At 39.5% G+C, this 26,204-nt stretch overlaps 1 protein-coding gene across 1 annotated transcript in view; it reads right to left on the reverse strand.

Annotated features, from left to right (window-relative positions):
* Positions 1-26,204, reverse strand: part of skap1 (src kinase associated phosphoprotein 1) — a 278,687-nt gene that overhangs the window by 6,466 nt on the left and 246,017 nt on the right. Inside the window, exon 12 of the mRNA XM_061931992.1 lies at positions 310-412. Coding sequence (XP_061787976.1) covers positions 320-412 — 93 coding nt within the window. The 3' untranslated portion in view covers positions 310-319. The remainder of the gene's footprint in view (positions 1-309; positions 413-26,204) is intronic.

Here is a 26,204-nt window from a genome sequence, read left to right on the forward strand (position 1 = left end):
CAGTCTGATATATTTTGTGCACCCATTGATCTAATATCCACAATATCAATGTTTACTACCCTTGCTGTAACAATTGGATGAGTATAAAGTCATTTTCAAACCATAATTTTGCATTTTTTTGGAATCATCCGTGTGTGTGAAACAATAAAACATGTAATATGCGAGCCGTCGTCAGATAAACGTTTGTCATCATTCGGTCCCCAGCAGGAAGAATGTTTTGGCTGCTTCTAATTGGACGGCCAGGGTTAACGAGCACGCGGCGTGTGGACGAGCGCCAGGGGAGGCGTTAGCGACAGCGAAGTGTCTTACCTGCCGCGGCTCACAGGATGTAGGCGGGGTGCAGGAAGTCTTTGGGGACGATACCCACAATGCCGTTCAGCTGGCCGACCCACCAGCCGTGAATGTTGTACGCCTGAAAGCATACAATGGTCAAATACATCATCTGTTACAGTGTGTCGGATTATAATAGGCTACAGTAAATACAGTTTGTTGTAAACACTGATAACTATACAAGCATACAATGGTCAAATACATCATCTGTTACAGTATGTGGAATTATAATAGTTTTACAGTAACTACAGTTTGATAACACTGCTGTGAAATTATGAATCTTGCCTGACGCTGCTGTCAAATGATTGTGTTTGTGCTGCAGAATTCAAATGAAAGCGTTTAGCCGCAAGCAGGTGGACAAACAGGTGTTAGATGGTTTTGAACCTATCATAAAGTGCAGCCTGCAGATACTTTGTCAACGCTTAACGACCCGCTATCACTGGGGAAAAATAAAAATGATGGTTATTTTATTTCATTACGCATACAGGGCAGCACGGTGGAACAGTGCCTCACAATAAGAAGGTCCTGGGTTTGATCCCAGGGTCTTTTAGTGTGGAGTTTGCATGTTCTTCCCCTGTCATTGCCGGGGTTCCCTCTGGGCATAATTTAGATTTTTTAATTCATAATTTAGATTTTTAATCTCATAACTATGATTTTTAATCTCATCATTTTGACTTTATTATTGCGTAATCTCGATTTTGTGTCATAAGTAGGACTTTTTATTTCACAATTTAGACTTTTTAATTCATAATTTCGATTTTTAATCTCTTAATTATGATTTTTTGTTTTATAATTTTGACTTTCTTATTGAACAATCTCGACTTTATTTCATAATTCTGACTTTTTATTTCATAATTTCGATTTATAAGCGGTAGAAAATGGATGGATGGATGGATGGATTTATTTTATAATTCTGATTTTTTTATTTTGTAATTCAGACTTTTTATTTTATAATTCTGACTTTTTATTTCATAATTCTGACTTTTTATTTCATAATTTTAAATTTTTATTTCATAATTATGAGTTTTTGTTTCATAATTTAGACTTTATATTTCATAATTGTGACTTTTTGTTTCATAATTTAGGCTTTTTATTTCATAATTTCTACTTTTTATTCCAAAATTATGACTTTTTATTTCATAATTATTACTTTTTATTTCATAATTATTATTTTTATTTCATAAATATGACTTTTTGTTTCCGCTTGAAGGACAAGCGGTAGAAAATGGATTGATGGACTTTTTGTTTGATAATTTTGACTCTTTATTTCATAATTTCGACTTTTTATTTCACAATTATGACTTTTTATTTCATAATTATGACTTTTTGTTTCCGCTTGAGGGACAAGCGGTAGTAAATGGATGGATGTACTTTTTGTTTTATAATTTTGACTTTTTATTTCATAATTATAACTTTTTGTTTCATAGTTATGACTTTACATTTCATAATTTCGACTTGTAATTGTATAATTATGACTTTTTATTTCAGAATTCTGACTTATCCATTTTTTTCACATTTGCTTCTCTTTTTTTTAGGGTTTTCTTTCTCGGATTTTGCTTCTTTTTTTTATGTTTCAAACTAATGCCAGTGTTTAGTTGTGTTGGCGGACGCTTGTGGGCGGGGCTTACAATAAGTTTACCCGGAAGCAGTTTTACTGGACTTGGGCTTTTAGTTAAAACACCGCAGAAGAAGACAACAACACACACGTGTCTAGTCAACATAACGCAAAAACTACGTCTGCTTCATAATTTCATATTTTAAAGGTTTTTTAAAAACTTGATTTAGAGCCGCTCGGTCTCGCCGTCTTCTTCTATTGTGTTTCACCTGCACGGCCAAGTCCAGTAAAACTGCTTGCAGGTAAACTTGTTGTAAGCCCCGCCCACAGACACCGTGTGCCAAAACAATGCAGTTTGTTTGAAACCGCAAAAATAAAAGCAAAATTGAAAAAAAACACACAAAACTGTATAAAAGAGAAGCAAAATGTGAAAAACAAGTTGAACATAGAAACCTTTGAAACCCACAAAAGCAATGAAAGTGTACAACAATATGAATATTGGCGTCGATAACATGTCATCATTCAAAAAAATAGCTAGCAAAAATATTATATTTTTCCAATGTTTGTATTTCATTGTTTGCCAAAACTTGTTTGGGTGCCAATACAATTATTTTTCTTTCAATTCCAAGTCCTACTGGCCGTGTTCTGGCCCCGCAGGAAACGGGCTTCCATGTTTCTGTACTGGGTGGGAAAATGAAAATGATTAAAATGGCCACCGCACTTTTTGATGTCTCAGTTTGCGGAATGAGTTTGGCCGCCAATCGAGCGAAGAACCAGACGTCCCCACGGTTGTGCTGACCGTGTCTGGTTTGGGTCGCCGGGGTCTGACCCTTCCCTGGCTCAAACCCGTCAGGACCTGCGTGGTCCCAGCGGGCCGCAGAGTTGGACGGCCCATTCCGTCCAGAGGACAGAGGGGCGAGGGGGTGTCTCCCCAGGGGGTGTCTCAGCACTCTCCCGCCCGCCCCGCTGACACACTTTTATTTATCGGCGGCGCCCATCTGTGCCGCCACTCGGCAATTCTCCCCCGGAAAGGTCTTTTGGATGATCAGCGCCGCCATTTTAATAAGAGCGCCGCGTTGCGGAGCGGGCGGCGATGGCGGCGGGAGTCTGTGAGGCGTGCAGAGTCCATCTTCCTCGCACTTGGAGAGGGTTCATCCAGAGTCCACCTGCTGTAATGGCCGCCTCCCGCAGAGAATTACACAAATGACAAAAACGAGGGGAACTCGTCACGTCCTCCTCCTCTGTTTGATGTCTTTTTCTGTGAGGGGGGCGGGGGCATGGTGGCGCCATCAGCGACGTCTTTAATATCCGCACAGAATGCAACGCCACAAGCGGCGCGGGGCTTGGCGGGAGCGGCACAACAGCGCCGTGCGGTGGCGGTCGCGCGGCGTCGACTCGTTGACCTCCCGGTGACTCCTCCGCCGAGGGACCGGGGAATGATCCCACTAGGGGGGTGTCGCCATGGCAACACCTGCAGTGTACCGGCCGCCATCGTTTATTTACCACTCAGGGGGCTGGCTAATGGCGGCGCCCTGATAGGCCCATCGCTCACGTCGCCCGGCGAGGAGAGTGCGGCGGCGGCGCCGCAAGCTGACAACGACGAGCGACGCCGCCGCCGCCTTCCTCACAACGCTCGTGGTGCTCGCCAATGTGACGCGTTTTTCTTTCCAAATGATCTTTAAATCATGTCAATGATGTAATTACATGTGAAATGATCAAAGTCCAAATTGGACTGAGATGAAAAGTCACATTTGTCAGATTAAAGTCAGAATTGTGATATTTTGAAACATATCCAAATTATGAGATATAGTTTTGAGATAAAAAGTCAAAATTATGAGATAATAGTCAGTTATGAGATAAAAAGTCAAAATTATGAAATAATAGTCATAGTTATGAGATAAAAAGTCAAAATTATGAGATAATAGTCATACTTATGAGATAACAGGTCAAAATTATAAGATAATAGTCACAGTTATGAGATAAAAAGTCTAAATTATTAAATAGTCATAGTTATGAGATAAAAAGTCAAAATTATGAGATACTAGTCACAGTTATGAGATAAAAAGTCAAAATTATGAGATAATAGTCACAGTTATGAGATAAAAAGTCAAAATTATGAGATAATAGTCACAGTTATGAGATAAAAAGTCAAAATGATGAGATAATAGTCACAGTTATGAGATAAAAAGTCAAAATTATGATATAATAGTCATAGTTATGAGATAAAAAGTCAAAATTATGAGATAATAGTCAGTTATGAGATAAAAAGTCAAAATTATGAGATAATAGTCACAGTTATGAGATAAGTCAAAATTATGAGATAAGTCAAAATTATGAGATAAGTCACAGTTATGAGATAAAAAGTCAAAATTATTAGATAAAAAGTCAAAATTATGAGATACTAGTCACAGTTATGAGATAAAAAGTCAAAATTATGAGATAATAGTCACAGTTATGAGATAAAAAGTCAAAATTATGAGATAATAGTCACAGTTATGAGATAAAAAGTCAAAATTATGATATAATAGTCATATATTGAGATAAAAAGTCAAAATTATGAGATAATAGTCATAGTTATGAGATAAAAAAATCTAAATGATAAGATAATAGTCACAGTTATGCGATAAAAAGTCAAAATGATTAGATAATAGTTATAGTTATGAGATAAAAAGTCATAATTATGAGATAATAGTCGTAGTTATGAGATAAAAAGTCAAAATTATGAGATAATAGTCACAGTTATGAGATAAAAAGTCAAAATTATGAGAATAGTCACAGTTATGAGATAAAAAGTCAAAATTATGAGATAATAGTCACAGTTATGAGATAAAAAGTCAAAATTATGAGAATAGTCACAGTTATGAGATACAAAGTTAAAATTATGAGATAATAGTCAGAAGAAAAAAAGTCAAAATTATAAGATAATAGTCATAGTTATGAGATAAAAAGTCAAAATTATGAGATAATAGTCACAGTTATGAGATAAAAAGTCAAAATTATGAGATAATAGTCATAGTTATGAGAAAAAGAGTCAAAATTATGAGATAATAGTCATAGTTATGAGAGAAAAAGTCAAAATTATGAGATAATAGTCACAGTTATGAGATAAGTCAAAATGATGAGATAAGTCACAGTTATGAGATAAAAAGTCAAAATTATTAGATAATAGTCATAGTTATGAGATAAAAAGTCAAAATTATGAGATAATAGTCGTAGTTATGAGATAAAAAGTCAAAATTATGAGATACTAGTCACAGTTATGAGATAAAAAGTCAAAATTATGAGATAATAGTCACAGTTATGAGATAAAAAGTCAAAATTATGAGATAATAGTCACAGTTATGAGATAAAAAGTCAAAATTATGAGATAATAGTCACAGTTATGAGATAAAAAGTCAAAATTATGAGATAATAGTCATATATTGAGATAAAAAGTCAAAATTATGAGATAATAGTCATAGTTATGAGATAAAAAAATCTAAATGATAAGATAATAGTCACAGTTATGCGATAAAAAGTCAAAATTATTAGATAATAGTTATAGTTATGAGATAAAAAGTCATAATTATGAGATAATAGTCATAGTTATGAGATAAAAAAATCTAAATGATAAGATAATAGTCACAGTTATGCGATAAAAAGTCAAAATTATTAGATAATAGTTATAGTTATGAGATAAAAAGTCATAATTATGAGATAATAGTCGTAGTTATGAGATAAAAAGTCAAAATTCTGAGATAATAGTCACAGTTATGAGATAAAAAGTCAAAATTATGAGAATAGTCACAGTTATGAGATAAAAAGTTAAAATTATGAGATAATAGTCAGAAGAAAAAAAGTCAAAATTATAAGATAATAGTCGTAGTTATGAGATAAAAAGTCAAAAATTATGAGATAATAGTCACAGTTATGAGATAAAAAGTCAAAATTATGAGATAACAGTCATAGTTATGAGATAAAAAGTCATAATTATGAGATAATAGTCATAGTTATGAGAAAAAGAGTCAAAATTATGAGATAATAGTTATGAAATGAAAAGTCAAACTTATGATATAATAGTCACAGTTATGAGAGAAAAAGTCAAAATTATGAGATAATAGTCATAGTTATGAGAGAAAAAGTCAAAATTATGAGATAATAGTCATAGTTATGAGATAAAAAGTCAAAATTATGAGAATAGTCACAGTTATGAGATAAAAAGTCAAAATTATAAGATAATAGTCAGAAGAAAAAAAGTCAAAATTATGAGATAATAGTCACGGTTATGAGATAAAAAGTCAAAATTATGAGATAACAGTCATAGTTATGAGATAAAAAGTCAATATTATGATACAATAGTCACAGTTATGAGATGAAAAGTCAAAATTATGAGATAATAGTCATAATTATGAGATAAAAAGTCCATCCATCTAGCCATTTTCTACCGTTTAATCCCTTCAGGATCGCGGGGGGCGCTGGAGCCTATCTCAGCTACAATCGGGCGGAAGGCGGGGTACACCCTGGACAAGTCGCCACCTCATCGCAGGGCCAACACAGATAGACAGACAACATTCACACTCACATTCACACACTCGGGCCAATTTAGTGTTGCCAATCAACCTATGAGATAAAAAGTCCCATTTGTCAAATTAAAGTCAGAACGGTGAGATTTGGAAAAAATTCGAAATTATGAGATAAAAATGAGGGCAGCACGGTACTCCGGCTTCCTCCCACCGCCAAAAACATGGACCTGGGGATAGGTTGATTGGCAACACTAAATTAGCCCTAGTGGGCACTGCGATCCCAAAAGGGACAAGCGGTAGAAAATGGATGGATGGATGGATGGAGATAAAAATGTCAAAATGATGAAATACAAAAGTCAAATTTATGACGTAAAAAGTCAAAGTGATGAGATAAAAATGATGAGATGCAAAAGTCAAATTTATGAGATAAAAATTTCCAAATTATGAGATAAAAATTCATGGTTATGAGATACAAGTCAAAATTATGAGATACAAAAGTGTAAATTATGAGATACAAAAGTCAAAATTATGAGATAAAAACGTCAAAATTATGCAATAAAAAGTAAAATTTATGAGATAAAAAGTCAAAATTATGAGATACAGAAGTAAAAATGATGAGATAAATATGTCAAAATTATGAGATACTAAAGTCAAATTTATGTGAAAAAAGTCAAAATTAGGAGATACAAAAGTCAAATTTGTGAGATAAAAAGTCAAAGTTATGAGATACAAAAGTCACAATTATAAAAATGTCAAAATTATGAGGTATAAAAGTCAAAATTATGAGATAAAAATGTCCAAATTATGAGATAAAAATTAATTGTTATGAGATACAAGTCAAAATTATGAGATACAAAAGTGTAAATTATGAGATACAAAAGTCAAAATTAAGAGATAAAAATGTCAAAATTATGAGATACAAAAGTCAAAATTATGACATAAAAATTACAAAATTATGCAATAAAAAGTCACATTATGAGATAAAGTCAAAATTATGATATACAAAAGTCAAAATTATGAGATAAAAATGTCAAAATTATGAGATACAAAAGTGTAAATTATGAGATACAAAAGTCAAAATTATGAGATAAAAATGTCAAAATTATGAGATACAAACGTCAAATTTGTGAGAGAAAAAGTCAAAATTATGAGATAAAAAAGTCAAATTTATGGGACAAAAAAAATCTAAATTATGAGATACAAAAGTGTAAATTATGAGATACAAAAGTCAAAATTACGAGATAAAAACGTCCAAATTATGAGATATAAAAGTCCAAATTATGAGATAAAAATGTCAATACTATGCAATAAAAAGTAAAATTTATGAGATAAAAAGTCAAAATTATGAGATACAAAAGTCAAAATTATGAGATAAAATTTTCCAAATTATGAGATAAAAACTAAAAATTATGAAATACAAAAGTCAAAATTATGAGATAAAATTTCCAAATTATGAGATAAAAAGTCAGTTATAAAATACAAAAGTAAAAATTATGAGATAAAAAATTCAAATTTATGAGATAAAAATTTCAAAATTATGAGATACTAAAGTCAAATTTATGAGAAAAAAAAGTCAAAATTATGAGATACAAAAGTCAAATTTATGAGATAAAAATGGCAAAATTATGACATACTAAAGTCAAATTTATGAGGCTAAAAATGGCAGAATTATGACATACAAAAGTCAAATTTATGAGGTAAAAAGTCAAAGTTATGAAATACAAAAGTCAAAATTATAAGATAAAAATGTAAAAATTATGAGATACAAAAGTTACATTTATGATATATAAAGTTAAAATTATGAGATACAAAAGTATAAATTATGAGATACAAATATCTAAATTATGAGATAAAAATAATTCAAATATTTTGGCCTTTTTATCTCAGAGTTTCGACATTTTATTCAATAATTATGATTATGGCGACTTGTTCAGGGTGTACCCCGCCTTCCGCCCGATTGTAGCTGAGATAGGCTTCAGCGCCCCCCGCGACCCCAAAGGGAATACGCGGTAGGAAATGGATGGATGGATTATCTCACAATTTCAAAATTATGAGATAAGAATAGCACATTTTTATCTCATAATTATGACTTCTTATCTTGTAAATTGGACTATCTGATAATTTCGGCTTCTTATTTCACAATTATGACTTTTATCTCACAATGACGTCCCATAATGCAATAAAAAGTCACATTATGAGATAAAGTCAAAATTATGATATACAAAAGTCAAAATTATGAGATAAAAATGTCAAAATTATGAGATACAAAAGTGTAAATTATGAGATACAAAAGTCAAAATTATGAGATAAAAATGTCAAAATTATGAGATACAAACGTCAAATTTGTGAGAGAAAAAGTCAAAATTATGAGATAAAAAAGTCAAATTTATGGGACAAAAAAAATCTAAATTATGAGATACAAAAGTGTAAATTATGAGATACAAAAGTCAAAATTACGAGATAAAAACGTCCAAATTATGAGATATAAAAGTCCAAATTATGAGATAAAAATGTCGATACTATGCAATAAAAAGTACAATTTATGAGATAAAAAGTCAAAATTATGAGATACAAAAGTCAAAATTATGAGATAAAAATTTCCAAATTATGAGATAAAAACTAAAAATTATGAAATACAAAAGTCAAAATTATGAGATAAAATTTCCAAATTATGAGATAAAAAGTCAAAGTTATAAAATACAAAAGTAAAAATTATGAGATAAAAAATTCAAATTTATGAGATAAAAATTTCAAAATTATGAGATACTAAAGTCAAATTTATGAGAAAAAAAAGTCAAAATTATGAGATACAAAAGTCAAATTTATGAGATAAAAATGGCAAAATTATGACATACTAAAGTCAAATTTATGAGGCTAAAAATGGCAGAATTATGACATACAAAAGTCAAATTTATGAGGTAAAAAGTCAAAGTTATGAAATACAAAAGTCAAAATTATAAGATAAAAATGTAAAAATTACGAGACACAAAAGTTACATTTATGATATATAAAGTTAAAATTATGAGATACAAAAGTATAAATTATGAGATACAAATATCTAAATTATGAGATAAAAATAATTCAAATATTTTGGCCTTTTTATCTCAGAGTTTCGACATTTTATTCAATAATTATGATTATGGCGACTTGTTCAGGGTGTACCCCGCCTTCCGCCCGATTGTAGCTGAGATAGGCTTCAGCGACCCCAAAGGGAATACGCGGTAGGAAATGGATGGATGGATGGATTATCTCACAATTTCAAAATTATGAGATAAGAATAGCACATTTTTATCTCATAATTATGACTTCTTATCTTGTAAATTGGACTATCTGATAATTTCGGCTTCTTATTTCACAATTATGACTTTTATCTCACAATGACGTCCCATAATGCAATAAAAAGTCACATTATGAGATAAAGTCAAAATTATGATATACAAAAGTCAAAATTATGAGATAAAAATGTCAAAATTATGAGATACAAAAGTGTAAATTATGAGATACAAAAGTCAAAATTATGAGATAAAAATGTCAAAATTATGAGATACAAACGTCAAATTTGTGAGAGAAAAAGTCAAAATTATGAGATAAAAAAGTCAAATTTATGGGACAAAAAAAATCTAAATTATGAGATACAAAAGTGTAAATTATGAGATACAAAAGTCAAAATTACGAGATAAAAACGTCCAAATTATGAGATATAAAAGTCCAAATTATGAGATAAAAATGTCAATACTATGCAATAAAAAGTACAATTTATGAGATAAAAAGTCAAAATTATGAGATACAAAAGTCAAAATTATGAGATAAAAATTTCCAAATTATGAGATAAAAACTAAAAATTATGAAATACAAAAGTCAAAATTATGAGATAAAATTTCCAAATTATGAGATAAAAAGTCAAAGTTATAAAATACAAAAGTAACAATTATGAGATAAAAAATTCAAATTTATGAGATAAAAATTTCAAAATTATGAGATACTAAAGTCAAATTTATGAGAAAAAAAAGTCAAAATTATGAGATACAAAAGTCAAATTTATGAGATAAAAATGGCAAAATTATGACATACTAAAGTCAAATTTATGAGGCTAAAAATGGCAGAATTATGACATACAAAAGTCAAATTTATGAGGTAAAAAGTCAAAGTTATGAAATACAAAAGTCAAAATTATAAGATAAAAATGTAAAAATTACGAGATACAAAAGTTACATTTATGACATATAAAGTTAAAATTATGAGATACAAAAGTATAAATTATGAGATACAAATATCTAAATTATGAGATAAAAATAATTCAAATATTTTGGCCTTTTTATCTCAGAGTTTCGACATTTTATTCAATAATTATGATTATGGCGACTTGTTCAGGGTGTACCCCGCCTTCCGCCCGATTGTAGCTGAGATAGGCTTCAGCGACCCCAAAGGGAATACGCGGTAGGAAATGGATGGATGGATGGATGATCTCACAATTTCAAAATTATGAGATAAGAATAGCACATTTTTATCTCATAATTATGACTTCTTATCTTGTAAATTGGACTATCTGATCATTTCGGCTTCTTATTTCACAATTATGACTTTTATCTCACAATGACGTCCCATAATGTCGACGTTTTAAAAACATGTCACCACACAGGGCCATCTTGGCGCTAATCAGGGAACACGGCGGCCGGGCCTCGGAGTGATGGAGCGCAGGAAGTCTCTCGTTGCCCCGCCGCTGAACCCGCCGCCTCTCCACCCCCGCCCGCCCGCCCGCTCCTTCCTCCTCTTCTTCCTCCACGGCGTAGAGGCGTTCCGCGCCGGTTTCCAGCAGATGGGCTGCACTTCCTCCATCACGCTGACAAAGAAACATGGAGGCCTCGGCCAGGGAGGAAGTGCTCGTCTGTAAACGGCAATCGGGTTAGCCGCTCCCCCCCACCCTCCACCCTCCACCCTCCCTCCGGCGGCTCGCGTGGAAAAGACGTTGAGAAGCAAACGTCTTCCTTTTTCCAGGAGGGCTTTTTAATGAAATGAGTGAAATTGGCTCCAAAGTGAAGGATGACGGAGCGTTGCAGGAAAAAAAAGAAAATGGCGCTGTGGCTGATGGCGATTTAAAGAGCGCTCGTGTTTGTAATGACACGCCCCCCCCCCCACACACATTTATAATAATTAAGCAGAGTGGGTGTGGGTGAATAATGACTTACTGTAGTTGACCGGGGGATGACCGCTGCCTCCTGCGTGACCCCGGACCCCAGACTCACCCCCTGCTACTCTGGGTGGTAAATAGGATGTCTAGGGCCACAAAAGCAGCGGGGGTCCTGAAATGGCGAGCGGGGGGGTCGCGACATGCTTGACACAAAAGAATAAAGGAGCCCCTCCAACCTCCTTTTGTCTCCCAGCTTTGACTTTTGCACGCCATTGTTGGCCCACTCTTCTCAGCGGACTTTCTTTCATCAAGCATCTTCAATTAAAACGCTCTCCTTTCCTTCCTTCGCCACAGTGTGTGTTTGCTCGGAGCGGCCACAAGGTGTCGCTGGTGTCCACACTCTTTCCTCTCCCAGACCATTTTGGGACGCACGCCATTGGTCGGTCTCCGTGCCCAGAGCCGGGCTCTGATTGGCCGATACGCGCGGGAGGGGGGGGGTGAAGAGGCGAGCGGCAAAGGGGAGAAATGGCGGCGACGTCGGGGAGAGGCAGAGGTGCTGGCCGGCGTTTTGTGCGCTTCCTGAAGGCGTTTGCGCCATAAATCTCATCCCAGTCGTTCTATGCGAGCGCCTGTGGGAATACTGGAATGTGACAGCTGACCTGTGGAGCGCATGTCGCCGGGCTCTGCTCGTGTAAATTAACTCAGAAATAACTCAGGGGTGTCCAAAGTGCGGCCAGGGGGCCGCAAAAATGACTAATGATCTACTGCTAACGATGGATTCTGATGCGTCATCTATGTTGCTGCTTCTTGATCTTAGCGCTGCTTTCGATACCGTCGATCGTAATATTTTATTAGAGCGTATCAAAACACGTATTGGTATGTCAGACTTAGCTTTGTCGTGGTTTAACTCTTATCTTACTGACAGGATGCAATGCGTCTCCCATAATAATGTGACCTCGGACTATGTTAAGGTAACGTGCGGAGTTCCTCAGGGTTCGGTTCTTGGCCCTGCACTCTTTAGTATTTACATGCTGCCGCTAGGCGACATCATACGCAAATACGGTGTTAGCTTTCATTGTTATGCTGATGACACCCAACTCTACATGCCCCTAAAGCTGACCAACACGCCGGATTGTAGTCAGCTGGAGGCGTGTCTTAATGAAATTAAACAATGGATGTCCGCTAACTTCTTGCAACTCAACGCCAAGAAAACGGAAATGCTGATTATCGGTCCTGCTAAACACCGACATTTATTTAATAATACCACCTTAACATTTGACAACCAAACAATTACACAAGGCGAATCAGTAAAGAATCTGGGTATTATCTTCCACCCAACTCTCTCGTTTGAGTCACACATTAAGAGTGTTACTAAAACGGCCTTCTTTCATCTCCGTAATATCGCTAAAATTCGTTCTATTTTATCCACTAGCGACGCTGAGATCATTATTCATGCGTTCGTTACGTCTCGTCTCGATTACTGTAACGTATTATTTTCGGGTCTCCCTATGTCTAGCATTAAAAAATTACAGTTGGTACAAAATGCGGCTGCTAGACTTTTGACAAGAACAAGAAAGTTTGATCATATTACGCCTATACTGGCTCACCTGCACTGGCTTCCTGTGCACTTAAGATGTGACTTTAAGGTTTTACTACTTACGTATAAAATACTACACGGTCTAGCTCCGTCCTATCTTGTCGATTGCATTGTACCATATGTCCCGGCAAGAAATCTGCGTTCAAAGAACTCCGGCTTATTAGTGATTCCCAGAGCCCAAAAAAAGTCTGCGGGCTATAGAGCGTTTTCTATTCGGGCTCCAGTACTATGGAATGCCCTCCCGGTAACAATTAGAGATGCTACCTCAGTAGAAGCATTTAAGTCCCATCTTAAAACTCATTTGTATACTCTAGCCTTTAAATAGCCCCCCTGTTAGACCAGTTGATCTGCCGTTTCTTTTCTTTTCTCCTCTGCTCCCCTTTTCCTTGAGGGGGGGGGGGGCACAGGTCCGGTGGCCATGGATGAAGTGCTGGCTGTCCAGAGTCGGGACCCGGGGTGGACCGCTCGCCTGTGCATCGGCAGGGAACATCTCTGCGCTGCTGACCCGTCTCCGCTCGGGATGGTGTCCTGCTGGCCCCACTATGGACTGGACTCTTACTATTATGTTGGATCCACTATGGACTGGACTCTCACAATATTATGTCAGACCCACTCGACATCCATTGCTTTCGGTCTCCCCTAGAGGGGGGGGGGTTACCCACATATGCGGTCCTCTCCAAGGTTTCTCATAGTCATTCACATCGACGTCGACGTTTTTCCTTGCCCGTATGTGGGCTTTGTACCGAGGATGTCGTTGTGGCTTGTGCAGCCCTTTGAGACACTTGTGATTTAGGGCTATATAAATAAAGATTGATTGATTGATTGATTGATTTATTGAATTGCTGCTCGTAGCTAATTCTTTAACGGCCCGCGGCACAATCAGCTGGATGCAATCTTACTTGGAGGGGAGGAAACAGGTGGTAGAGGCATACTTGCCAACCCTCCCGGATTTTCCGGGAGACTCCCGAAATTCAGCGCCTCTCCCGAAAACCAAATTATCTCCCGAAAATCTCCCAAAATTCAGGCGGACTCAGGTCCATGCGGAGTCTGCGCACCTGAGTCCGCTTTCCTACAATATATCAATCAATCAATCAATGTTTATTTATATAGCCCTAAATCACAAGTGTCTCAAAGGGCTGCACAAGCCACAACGACATCCTCGGTATAGCCCACATAAGGGCAAGGAAAAACTCACCCCAGTGGGATGTTGATGTGAATGACTATGAGAAACCTTGGAGAGGACCGCATATGTGGGTAACCCCCCCCCCCCTCTAGGGAGACCGAATGCAATTGATGTCGAGTAGGTCTAACATAATATTGTGAGAGTCCAGTCCATAGTGGATCCAGCATAACAGTAAGAGTCCAGTCCACAGTGGGGTCAGCAGGAAACCATCCCGAGCGGAGACGGGTCAGCAGCGCAGAGATGTTCCCAACCAATATACAGGCGAGCGGTCCACCCCGGGTCCCGACCCCGGACAGCCAGCACCCCATCCATGGCCACCGGATCTGTGTGTCTTCCCCTCCACAAGGGATAGGGGGGAGCAGAGGAGAAAAGAAAAGAAACGGCAGATCAACTGGTCTAAAAAAGGGGGGCTATTCAAAGGCTAGAGTATACAAATGAGTTTTGAGATGGGACTTAAATGTTTCTAACGGCGTGCCTGCCCAATCACGTTATAACTGTAGAATTGAGCAGTAAGGGTGGGCTCAAGCACATCCCCGATGCTTACCATCAACACAGGGGTCCCACAGGGATGTGTGTTGAGCCCTTTCCTGTACACACTCTACACCAATGACTGCCGTAGCATCTCACCCACCACAACATACTTAAAATACTCAGATGACACAGCCATTCTCGCACTCCTCTCCAACAGTCAATCCATCCTGGACTATCATAACACAGTCAAACATTTCACAGAGTCATGCACAGCCAGTTATCTGGAAATCAATGTCAATAAAACAAAAGAAATATGGTTCAACCCCCCCCTCACCTCAGAACCCCATCATCATAAACACACAAACAGTTAAAACAGTTGACACTTTCAAATACCTGGGCGTAACCTTGGACAATAAACTCACCTTTGATCAGCACACCACGGACATTCAAAAAAGAAGTCAACAAAGACTGTCAGCCATCCGAAAACTTAAAGGACTATACGTTGCACCTCATCTCCTGTTATTACTTTACCAAAGCATTGTTCAACCCATCCTTCTGTACTGTTCCACATGTTTTTTCACCATGCTTTCTGTAACCAACCGGACCAAACTCACACGCATTACAAACATAGCAGCTAAAATCATCGGCCTACCCACACCCAACATTTCAGACTTAAACCACAGGTCCATCACCCGACTGGCAAAAACAATAGTCCAGGATATCACTCACCCACTACACCAATACATCATCCCACTACCATCAGGGCGCAGGTACAGAACTATCAAATTCCGGAGGGCCCGCCTCAGGAAAAGCCTTATCCCTGCAGCTATAGCCGCCCTTAACAGCAGGCCCGGCCGACCCGTCTGACAAGCCTGTAAATGTGTGTTAGTCTTGTATGATGTCTTTTTGTTATTTTTTTTGTGTGTGATGTGTAATGTCTAGTGTTTAAATGTACGGCAGTGACAATGAATTTCCCCAAGGGGACCAATAAATCTAAATCTAAATCTAATCTAAAATCTAAATCTAAATGATCGAGGGCGAGTTCTTGGTTTCTTATGTGGGTTTATTGTTAGGCAGTTTCATTAACGTCCTCCCAGCGCGGTAACAACACACAACAACAGCAGTCACGTTTTCGTCTACCGTAAAGCAGTTCGTCTGCTGTAAACAGCAATGTTGTGACACTCTTAAACAGGACAATACTGTCATCTAGTGCATTTGATGAAAGCACTTTTGTGCGTGCCACACAGCAATGCATCATCAGAGAGGGTGTTCAGCATGGTTAGAAAAATAGTGACAGAGAATAGAACAAGGATGGACAATTCAACCCTTAACTCAACAAGTATATGTGTAAAAAATAAATGAACACTGAAATTCAAGTATTTATTTTATTTATATATATATATAAAATAAAATAAATATATATTTATAGCTAGAATTCACTGAACGTCAAGTATTTATTATATATATATATATATATATATATATATATATACATATATATATACATATATATATATATATATATATATATATGTCTTAATAAGGTTATCCAAAAAATAGTGCTCGATACCGTAGTAGAGCGCAATATATGTATGTGTGGGAAAAAAATCACAAGACTATTTCATCTCTACAGGCCTGTTTCATGAGGGGGGGTACCCTCAATCATCAGGAGGTTTTAATGGGAGCATTCGCATACCATGGTTTATATAGGGCACAGAGTGGGTGGGTACAGGCTGGCCTAGGGGCGTGGTGATTGGCTCATGTGTTACCTAGAAGGTGTTTCCGTCTATGGCGGCATGTTGTTACAATTTCGCTGCGCTTGTTGAGGGATGACAGGTCTGGACGGTAAATAATAAACAGTTTCTCTTTCAAGCATAGGTTGCATCTTTTATTACCACTATTGTAAGGTGTGCTGGATGCAAGAATTTGCCATGTTATTGAATATTCAACATTATTGTCTTTGAGGTCCCAAATGTGTTTGCTGAGTTCTGTGGTATTTCGCAGGTTTTTGTTCCTGAAAGAAGCCTTGTGATTGTTCCATCTGGTTTTGAATTCTCCCTCGGTTAATCCTACATATGTGTCGGATGTGTTAATGTCCTTGCGTATTACCTTAGATTGGTAGACAACTGATGTTTGTAAGCACCCCCCGTTGAGAGGGCAATCAGGTTTCTTTCGACAGTTACATCCTTTGTTGGTTTTGGAGTCGCTCTGTCTGGGGATCGACGGCTCATTTGCAATTGTTTTGTTGTGGTTTGAGATGTATATATATATATATATATATATATATATATATATATATATATATATGAAATACTTGACTTGGTAAATTCTATCTGTAAATATACTCCTCCACTCTTAACCCCCCCCCACCCCCCCCAACCTCCCGAAATCGGAGGTCTCAAGGTTGGCAAGTATGGGTAGAGGTGAAAGGCACCATGCCCCCCCCCCCCCTCTCAGTGAGCTGTGGAGTCCCCCAAGGCAGTATATTGGGGCCTTTACTGTTCCTAGTATACATAAACGACTTGTCATCGGCATGCGACTGTGAATTGTGCTTGTTTGCGAATGACTCGGCCCTGCTGGTATCAGACAAGGACAAGTCACAGGTGGAGAAAATCCTCAGTGCTGAACTCTGTAGAACACGCACCTGGCTCGCTGACAACAAGCTACCCATACACTTGGGTAAAACGGAATCCATCCTGTTTGGGTCCCACATCAACCTTAAGAAAGTCAATGACTTCACTATAAAAGTGGATGACATTGTTATCACCAGGAAGGATGAGGTCACCTACCTAGGTTCCATTCTAGAGGCTAATCTTTCCTGTGATAAAATAGCAACCAAGGTAATCAAAAAGGTCAACCAACGAACGAGATTTCTCTATAGAATCTCCTCTCTGGTCAACAAAAGCACCATGAGGATTCTAGCGGGAACTCTCGTTCAACCCTTTTTCGATTACGCATGCACCTCCTGGTACCCTAGCACCTCCAAAACTCTCAAATCTAAACTCCAAACATCCCAGAACAAGCTAGTCAGATTACTTCTAGACCTCCACCCCAGATCACACCTCACTCCTACCCACTTCTCCAAAGTGGGCTGGCTCAGGGTGGAGGACAGAGTAAAACAACTTGCACTGAGCCTGGTTTATAAAATCCGTTACACCTCCCTGATACCGAAGTACATGTCAAACTACTTCCTTAACGTAAATGACCGCCTTAATCACAACACCAGGGGGAGCTCCACTAACCACGTTAAACCCAGATTCCGATCTAACAAAGGTCTTAACTCATTCTCTTTCTATGCCACATCAATGTGGAATGCGCTCCCAACAGGTATAAAAGAAAGGGCATCTCTATCTTCCTTCAAAACCGCAATAAAAGTACACCTCCAGGCAACTTCAACCCTAAACTAACACCCTCCCCGGATTGTTAATAATCAAATGTAAACAATCAAATGTAGATACTTTTCTTATGCCTTCTGATCTCTCTCTCTCTCTATGTCCACTACTTGCCGTACATATACTACCAAGTCAGACCTACACTGTTTCAATATCCATTTCTCTGTTCTCAATTGTTGATGACTGATGATAACAACCAAACCTAACCCCCGCCCCCCTCCACACCCCGAATTGTAAATAATGTAAATAATTCAATGTATACACCCTGATGATTATCTTGTGTGATGACTGTATTATGATGATAGTATATCTGATAGTATATATCTGTATCATGAATCAATTTATTAAGTGGACCCCGACTTAAACAAGTTGAAAAACTTATTCGGGTGTTACCATTTAGTGGTCAATTGTACGGAATATGTACTTCACTGTGCAACCTACTAATAAAAGCCTCAATCAATCAATCAATAGCATTCTAATTTTTGCTCATTTCGCAGGTACCATATTTCCTTGAATTAGCGCCCAGGTGGTAATTAATTCAAAACCTCTTCTTACTCCGGCGCTTACCAAAGGCATGCGGTAAATTTAGGCATGCGGTAATTAATTTAAAACCTCTTCTCACTCCGGCGCTTACCAAAGGCATGCGGTAAATTTAGGCATGCGCTTATAAATTTGAGTGTGATGTAAGGATACCATCATGGCTTCGCTTAATGCCGCAATAAAATTTAAAGCACAATGAATCATCCCGGGAGTTCTTTTTGTTTGGGTCTGAAAAGGCAATTAAAATAAAATTAAAAAACTGCCATGAAGATCACTGGCTGCTCTCTCCCCTCCCTAGATGAACTGTACAGTGCCAGGTGCCTCAAAAAGGCCCAAAACATCATAAGGGACCCATCTCACCCTGGACATAAACTTTTTGAACTGCTGTCCTCGGGCAAGAGATACAGGACAATAAAATGCCGGAACACTTTTTACCCGAGAGCAATAGTGTCTCTGAACACAAGACGACAATAATGACTGTGCATGTGAGCTGTGTGCTTGCTATTTTGATGTATTTTTATCTATTTATCTATGTTCTTATGGTTTTATGTGTTATGAATTTGCACTAAATTAGTTTTGCTTACAATTTCGTTGTACAATGTACAATGACAATAAAGATATATTCTATTCTATTCTATAATAACATTGTTACCGCCTGTTAGCAGGTTTTCTTAGCTCATGATTTGTTTCTGAAATGTTACTCGTACAACTGCATCAAAATGACTCATATTTGACACACGCAGCTATATTAACAAAACATTTTTTTCAAAATAAAGCGCTTTGAAAGACGCAACTCCAACAACACAAAGTCAGCTCTCCACCACTACAAACTATCCATCCATCCATCCATCTTCTTCCGCTTATCCGAGGTCGGGTCGCGGGGGCAGCAGCCTAAGCAGGGAAGCCCAGACTTTCCTCTCCCCAGCCACTTCGTCCAGCTCCTCCCGGGGGATCCCGAGGCGTTCCCAGGCCAGCCGGGAGACATAGTCTTCCCAACGTGTCCTGGGTCTTCCCCGTGGCCTCCTACCGGTCGGACGTGCCCTAAACACTTCCCTAGGGAGGCGTTCGGGTGGCATCCTGACCAGATGCCCGAACCACCTCATCTGGCTCCTCTCGATATGGAGGAGCAGCGGCTTTACTTTGAGCTCCCCCCGAATGACAGAGCTTCTCACCCTATCTCTAAGGGAGAGCCCCGCCACTCGGCGGAGGAAACTCATTTCGGCCGCTTGTACCCGTGATCTTGTCCTTTTGGTCATGACCCAAAGCTCATGACCATTGGTGAGGATGGGAACGTAGATCGACCGGTAAATCGAGAGCTTTGCCTTCTGGCTCAGCTTCTTCTTCACCACAACGGATCGATACAGCGTCCGCATTACTGAAGATGCCGCACCGATCCGCCTGTCGATCTCACGATCCACTCTTCCCTCACTCGTGAACAAGACTCCGAGGTACTTGAACTCCTCCACTTGGGGCAAGATCTCCTCCCCAACCTGGAGATGGCACTCCACCCTTTTCCGGGCGAGAACCATGGACTCGGACTTGGAGGTGCTGATTCCTATCCCAGTCGCTTCACACTCGGCTGCGAACCGATCCAGTGAGAGCTGAAGATCTTGGCCAGATGAAGCCATCAGGACCACATCATCTGCAAAAAGCAGAGACCTAATCCTGCAGCCACCAAACCAGATACCCTCAACGCCCTGACTGCGCCTAGAAATTCTGTCCATAAAGGTTATGAACAGAATCGGTGACAAAGGGCAGCCCTGGCGGAGTCCAACCCTCACTGGAAACGTGTCCGACTTACTGCCGGCAATGCGGACCAAGCTCTGACACCGATTATACAGGGAGCGAACCGCCAGAATAAGACAGTCCGTTACCCCATACTCTCTGAGCACTCCCCACAGGACTTCCCGGGGTACACGGTCGAATGCCTTCTCCAAGTCCACAAAGCACATGTAGACTGGTTGGGCAAACTCCCATGCACCCTCAAGGACCCTGCCGAGAGTATAGAGCTGGTCCACAGTTCCACAACCAGGACGAAAACCACACTGTTCCTCCTGAATCCGAGGTTCGACTATCCGGCGTAGCCTCCTCTCCAGTACACCTGAATAGACCTTACCGGGAAGGCTGAGGAGTGTGATCCCACGATAGTTGGAACACACCCTCCGGTTCCCCTTCTTAAAGAGAGGAACCACCACCCCGGTCTGCCAATCCAGAGGTACCGCCCCCGATGTCCACGCGATGTTGCAGAGTCTTGTCAACCAAGACAGCCCCACAACATCCAGAGCCTTAAGGAACTCCGGGCGGATCTCATCCACCCCCGGGGCCTTGCCACCGAGGAGCTTTTTAACTACCTCGGCAACCTCAGCCCCAGAAATAGGAGAGCCCACCACAGATTCCTCAGGCCCTGCTTCCTCATAGGAAGACGTGCTGGTAGGATTGAGGAGGTCTTCGAAGTATTCTCTCCACCGATCCACAACATCCGCAGTCGAGGTCAACAGAGCACCATCCCCACCATACACGGTGTTGACACTGCACTGCTTCCCCTTCCTGAGGCGGCGGATGGTGGTCCAGAATTGCTTCGAAGCCGTCCGGAAGTCTTTTTCCATGGCCTCACCGAACTCCTCCCATGTCCGAGTTTTTGCCTCCACGACCGCTGAAGCCGCACACCGCTTGGCCTGTCGGTACCTGTCTGCTGCGTCAGGAGTCCCATGAGCCAAAAGAACCCGATAGGACTCCTTCTTCAGCTTGACGGCATCCCTCACCGCCGGTGTCCACCAACGGGTTCTAGGATTACCGTCACGACAGGCACCAACTACCTTGCGGCCACAGCTCCAATCGGCCGCCTCGACAACAGAGGTACGGAACATCGTCCACTCTGACTCAATGTCCAGCGCCTCCCTCGGGACATGTTCAAAGTTCTTCCGGAGGTGGGAATTGAAACTCTCTCTGACAGGAGACTCTGCCAGGCGTTCCCAGCAAACCCTCACAATGCGTTTGGGCCTGCCAGGTCTGTCCGGCATCCTCCCCCACCATCGCAGCCAACTCACCACCAGGTGGTGATCGGTAGAAAGCTCCGCCCCTCTCTTCACCCGGGTGTCCAAAACATGAGACCGCAAATCCGATGACACAACTACAAAGTCGATCATGGAACTGCGGCCTAGGGTGTCCTGGTGCCAAGTGCACATATGGACACCCTTATGTTTGAACATGGTGTTTGTTATTGACAATCCGTGACGAGCACAAAAGTCCAATAACAAAACACCACTCGGGTTCAGATCCGGGCGGCCATTCTTCCCAATCACGCCTCTCCAGGTTTCACTGTCGTTGCCAACATGAGCGTTGAAGTCCCCCAGTAGAACGAGGGAATCACCCGGGGGAGCACTCTCCAGTACTCCCTCGAGTGAATCCAAAAAGGGTGGGTAATCTGAACTGCCGTTGGGCGCGTAAGCGCAAACAACAGTCAGGACCCGTCCCCCCACCCGAAGGCGGAGGGAGGCTACCCTCTCGTCCACCGGGTTGAACTCCAACGTGCAGGCTTTGAGCCGAGGGGAAACAAGAATTGCCACCCCAGCCCGTCGCCTCTCATTGCCGGCAACGCCAGAGTGGAAGAGAGTCCAGCCCCTGTCAAGAGAACTGGTTCCAGAGCCCTTGCTGTGCGTCGAAGTGAGTCCGACTATATCCAACCGGAACTTCTCTACCTCACGCACTAGCTCAGGCTCCTTCCCCCCCAGCGAGGTGACGTTCCACGTCCCAAGAGCTAGCTTATGGAGCCGATGATCGGACCGCCAAGTGCCCTGCCCTCGGCTGCCGCCCAGCTCACATTGCACCCGACCTCTATGGCCCCTGCTATGGGTGGTGAGCCCATTGGAGGGGGGACCCACGTTGCCTCTTCGGGCTGTGCCCGGCCGGGCCCCATGGGGACAGGCCCGGCCACCAGGCGCTCGCCATCGTGCCACACCTCCGGGCCTGGCTCCAGAGGAGGGCCCCGGTGACCCGCGTCCGGGCGAAAGAAATCTGGGTTCCTTGTTCGTGTTCTTCATAGAGGTCTTCGAGCTGCTCTTTGTCTGATCCCTCACCTAGGACCAGTTTGCCTTGGGAGACCCTACCAGGGGGCATAGAAGCCCCCGGACAACATAGCTCCTAGGATCATTGGGACACGCAAACTCCTCTACCACGTTAAGGTGGCAGCTCAGAGAGGAGACAAACTAACACAATATTAATAATTGTGTACAATAATATTAATAATTGTGTACAAACTAACACAATATTAATAATAAGAATTGCAATTATATAAAACGTAGTAGATACGTGACTTACCCGGCGGTAATTCTAGTCATACGCTAATTATTTTGCGAAACGAGTTTGACCCGGCGGTAAATTGTAATTATATAAAACGTAGTAGGTACGTGACTTACCCGGCAGTAATTATAGTCATACGCTAATTATTTTGCGAAACGAGTTTGACCCGGCGGTAATTCTAGGCATATGCTGATTATTTTGCGAAACAAGTTTGACCCGGCTGTAATTCTAGTCATACGCTAATTATTTTGCGAAACTAGTTTGACCCGGCGGTAATTCTAGGCATATGCTAATTATTTTGCGAAACGAGTTTGACCCGGTGGTAATTCTAGGCATGCGCTAATTATTTTGCGAAACGAGTTTGACCCGGTGGTAATTCTAGGCATATGCTAATTATTTTGCGAAACGAGTTTGACCCGGCGGTAATGCTAGGCATATGCTAATTATTTTGCGAAATGAGTTTGACCCGACGGTAATTCTAGGCATATGCTAATTATTTTGCGAAACGAGTTTGACCCGGCGGTAATTCTAGGCATATGCTAATTATTTTGCGAAACGAGTTTGACCCGGCGGTAATTCTAGGCATATGCTAATTATTTTGCGAAACGAGTTTGACCCGGCGGTAATTCTAGGCATATGCTAATTATTTTGCGAAACGAGTTTGACCCGGCGGTAATTCTAGGCATATGCTAATTATTTTGCGAAACGAGTTTGACCCGGTGGTAATTCTAGGCATATGCTAATTATTTTGCGAAACGAGTTTGACCCGGCGGTAATTCTAGGCATATGCTAATTATTTTGCAAAACGAGTTTGACCCGACGGTAATTCTAGGCATATGCTAATTATTTTGCGAAACGAGTTTGACCCGGCGGTAATTCTAGGCATATGCTAATTATTTTGCGAAACGAGTTTGACCCGGCGGTAATTCTAGGCATATGCTAATTATTTTGCGAAACGAGTATGCCCCGACGGTAATTCTAGGCATATGCTAATTATTTTGCGAAACGAGTTTGACCCGGCGATAATTCTAGGCATGCGCTAATTATTTTGCGAAACGAGTTTGACCCGGCGGTAGTTCTAGGCATGCGCTAATTATTTTGCGAAACGAGTTTGACCCGGCGGTAAATCGAGGCATGCGCATACTATATACCCGGCGGCAATTCAAGGAAATAAGGTATACAAATATTTTGTTACGTGACGTATGATACATCTTAGCATGCTAACGTTAGTATGCTAGCTTTTTTAAAGCTATTTTTGTGGTTATAACCCTCGGTCATATTTTGGTACTTGATGCATGCTAACATTAGCATTCTAGCATTAAAAAAAAATTCAGGGACACACAGTAATATATTTCTGTACTTGATGCATGATACAGTTATCATTTTAGCATAATACCATGAGCACTAGGGGTGTGGGAAAACATTGATTCGGATTCAAATCGCGATTCTCACTTTGTGCGAGTCAAAATCGATTGTTATTTTTCAAAAATCAATTTTTTAATTTTAATTTTTTTTCCATTTTTTCCATTTTTAATTTTTTTATTAATCAATCCAACAAAACAATACATGGCAATACCATAACAATGCAATCCAATTCCAAACCCGACCCAGCAACACTCAGAACTGCAATAAACAGAGCGATTGAGAGGAGACACAAACACGACACAGAACAAACCAAAAGTAGTGAAACAAAAATGATTATCAACAACAGCATCAATATTAGTTACAATTTCAACATAGCAGTGATTAAAAATCCCTCATTGACGTTATCATTAGACATTTATAAAATTAAAAAAAAAGAACAATAGTGTCACAGTGGCTTACACTTACATCGCATCTCATAAGCTTGACAACACACTGTGTCCAATATTTTCACAAAGATCAAATAAGTCATATTTTTGGTTCATTTAATAGTTAAAACAAATGTACATTATTGCAATCAGTTGATAAAACATTGTCCTTTACAATTATAAAAGCTTTTTACAAAAATCTACTACTCTGCTTGCATGTCAGCAGACTGGTTGTAGATCCTGCTGAAATCCTATGTATTGAATGAATAGAGAATCCTTTTGAATCGGGAAAATATCGTTTTTGAATCGATAATCGCGTTGAATCGAAAAAAAAATCGATTTATAATCGAATCGTGACCCCAAGAATCGATATTGAATCGAATCGTGGGATTTTTTTTAAAGCTAATTTAGCAGGTATACACCTCAGGGTCATGCTAATGTTAGCATGTTAGCATTAAAAAAAATAAATCAGGTACACACAGTAATATATTTCTGTACTTGGTGCATGATACAGTTAGCATTTTAGCATAATACCATGAGCATGCTAGATTTTTTTTAAAGCTAATTTAGCAGGTATACACCTCAGGGTCAAATATTTTGTTACTTGACTTATGATACCTCTTAGCATGCTAACATTATTGTGCTAGCTTTTTTATTAGCTAATTTAGTAGGTTTACACCTCATCAAATATCTTGTTACTAGACGTATGATACCTCTTAAGCATGCTAATGTTAGCATGTTAGCATTAAAAAAAAAAAAATTAAGGTACACACAGTAATATATTTCTGTAATTGATGCATGATACAGTTAGCATTTTAGCATAATACCATGAGCATGCTAGATTTTTTTTAAAGCTAATTTAGAAGGTATACACCTCAGGGTCAAATATTTTGTTACTTGACTTGTGACACCTCTTAGCATGCTAATGTTAGTGTGCTAGCTTTTTTATTAGCTAATTTATTAGAAACACAATTCTCATCAAATATCTTGTTACTTGACGTATGATACATCTTAGCATGCTAATGTTAGCATGCTAGCATTAAAAAAAAATCAGGTACACAGTAATATATTTCTGTACTTGATGCATGATACAGTTAGCATTTTAGCATAATACCATGAGCACACTAGATTTTCTTTAAAGCTAATTTAGCAGGTATACACCTCAGGGTCAAATATTTTGTTACTTGACTTATGACACCTCTTAGCATGCTAACATTAGTGTGCTAGCTTTTTTTATTAGCTAATTTAGTAGGTATACACCTCATCAAATATGTTGTCACTTAACGTATGATACCTCTTAGCATGCTAATGTTAGCATAAAAAAAATTCAGGTACACAGTAATATATTTCTGTACTTGATGCATGATACAGTTAGCATTTTAGCATAATACCATGAGCACGCTAGATTTTTTTTAGC

Source organism: Nerophis lumbriciformis, linkage group LG39 (assembly GCF_033978685.3).
Source record: "Nerophis lumbriciformis linkage group LG39, RoL_Nlum_v2.1, whole genome shotgun sequence".
In the NCBI taxonomy this organism is placed as follows: Eukaryota; Metazoa; Chordata; class Actinopteri; order Syngnathiformes; family Syngnathidae; genus Nerophis; species Nerophis lumbriciformis.